At 41.5% G+C, this 2220-nt stretch overlaps 1 protein-coding gene across 1 annotated transcript in view; it reads right to left on the bottom strand.

Annotated features, from left to right (window-relative positions):
• Positions 1–1249: 1249 nt before the first annotated feature.
• The window catches only part of vta1 (vesicle (multivesicular body) trafficking 1), a 47905-nt gene continuing 46934 nt past the window's right edge, over positions 1250–2220 (bottom strand). Inside the window, exon 8 of the mRNA XM_024291159.2 lies at positions 1250–2029. Coding sequence (XP_024146927.1) covers positions 1884–2029 — 146 coding nt within the window. The 3' untranslated portion in view covers positions 1250–1883. The remainder of the gene's footprint in view (positions 2030–2220) is intronic.

The raw sequence follows: 2220 nt of genomic DNA, 5'->3' as shown, positions 1-2220 counted from the left end.
GGGTGAGACCTGAGGAACTCGGACGAGTGAGACCCGAGGAACTCGGACGGGTGAGACCCGAGGAACTCGGACGAGTGAGACCTGAGGAACTCGGGTGAGCTCCACCTCCTCCTGACTGTCAAGATGAAGAAAAGTTCTTAATTTCAAAAAGTCCATCACTTAAAGCATCATTTATTTTCATTTTTCTGAAGATGGATGATCTTTAAAGTCTCGTTTTGTCTTTCACTAAATCAGATTTTACCTGGAAACCTTTCTAAATGTGAAAAAAATCTAACTTGTATTTGATTAAACTTAATAATATAAAACAGAAAATAAAAGGTCAAAATAATCACTTTTTAGAAAAGGAATATAATTAAAAAATATATTTAAGATAAATCTTTAGTGACCTTTGACCTTTTCACCACTAAATCTACACAGTTGTCAAAATAACTTTTTTCCCATTCCTTTTGCTTCTAATAACAAAAACAAAGTTAGAACAGAACGTCCGGATAACTCTAAACACTTAATTTGATGGTTGAAGAGAAAACTGGGCTCTTACATTTTTTACAGGTTGATGGAGGACATAAAAAAATCATTTCTGGATATTTATTTATTTAAATGAATCAGGAGCAGACAAAAAAAGCAAAACAATCGTATGTCTGATGTAGAAAATATGGTGGGCAGAGCCACAAGCTCTGGTCTCCCAGCAAAAAGGAGGGGAAGTGGGGGCGGGGTTCCTCTAAAAAACAGCCCCGCCCACAACTCAGAGGTGAGGTTATTATCAACTCCTGTGCTAAAACACATTTTTATTTTCGATCTTGACAGAATCATAAAAAATAAAAAAAAACACCCGGAATGCTTTGAAAATAGATCAAAAGAACGTCAAAGTGTTTTTTTTAGATAATTTCTTTGATTTTTGACACTATCTGTTGTTTCAACCACAAGAAAGTTGTAAAAATTTTATTTCTCATTTCTTTTGTTTTAATAACAAAAAACAGCCAAAAAATGAAGTTATGACAGAATGTCAAAAGAATTGACAAATAATCTGGTTTTAAATCAATCTGTGTGTTTTTTAGTTTGTTTAACATAATGAATAAAAAGAATGAGAATAAGTTACTTTTCGGTGAAAAACTTTGGATAAAACCATCCGAAGTGGTCGTGAGCATCAGGAAATCAGGTTCTGATCCAACACTCCGTATAACTGATCTTTTATTGTTTATTCCTCTTCATTTGGAGAACGTTTCTAAAGACACAAACTCAGACAAGAAGGTTCATTTCAAACACTTTATTCAAACTGTGACTAGCTCAGGAACTGAGAGAGAAACCTTCAGATCACCTCCTAAGACGTTCCTTTAGGAAGAGCTAAACGGAAACCAGAACAGAGATATGTCAGTACTATTTATGCTAACTCAACCGCTCTCCACGCGTTCCTCCTCAGCATCTGCGCTCCAAGAGAAGCTGCAGTCGGAAAGAGAAATCCTCCGAATCAATTTAGAGATCATGAAGAAACATGAAGAAAGTATAGCAGGAGATCTCCAGGAAAACCCTGGATCTGTTTGGGTTCAGTCACGTGAGGTTGTCGTAGAGACGGACAGCCGATCAGCTGATATTCTGGGATGCATTGATCGTGAGGAAGTCCCTCGGTTAGGACGTGCCGGAGGTCAACGGCGAGGCTTTGATGGCGGTCACAGTCCGTGTCCGTCAGTCATCCGGCCAATCAGAGCCGTCCGTCAGACACAGGCGGCCATTGTTGCTGCTGATTTCCATCCTATCCTGGAGTGACGCGAGCGGCCGCTGTGTGTGCGGCGTCCGGACTCGCCGAGGGCCGGATCAGTGACAGACAGAAAACGGGAGGACTAAAGAAAAGTAAGAAAGGAGGCGGAGTCAGATGGAGGACAAAGACTTCATTCTTTTCCGGTGGTGAGCAGTTTCAGGGCTTTCTGGAGGTTCTGGACGGCCGTGTTGACGTCCTCGTACTGCAGCGCGCTGCCCGCGTACTTGCAGTACTTCTGGGCTTTGGTGAAGTCTTCAGGGGAGAGCTGGAGGCCGCCTGGAGGGAGGAGACAAACCAGAGGGAAGGGTCAAAACGACCAGCCAGCAATTAGAGACGCAATGAGGCTCCATCAGTCCTCGTTACAGAGGCAATGAGGCCGAACACAAACACAAACACAAACACGAACACAAACATGAACACAAACACAAACATGAACATGAACATGAACACAAACATGAACATGAACA

The sequence above is a fragment of the Oryzias melastigma genome, linkage group LG24 (assembly GCF_002922805.2).
Source record: "Oryzias melastigma strain HK-1 linkage group LG24, ASM292280v2, whole genome shotgun sequence".
NCBI classification, from domain to species: domain Eukaryota; kingdom Metazoa; phylum Chordata; class Actinopteri; order Beloniformes; family Adrianichthyidae; genus Oryzias; species Oryzias melastigma.
Note: the sequence above shows the minus strand (reverse complement) of the source record. Positions and strands in the feature narration are given on the sequence as shown.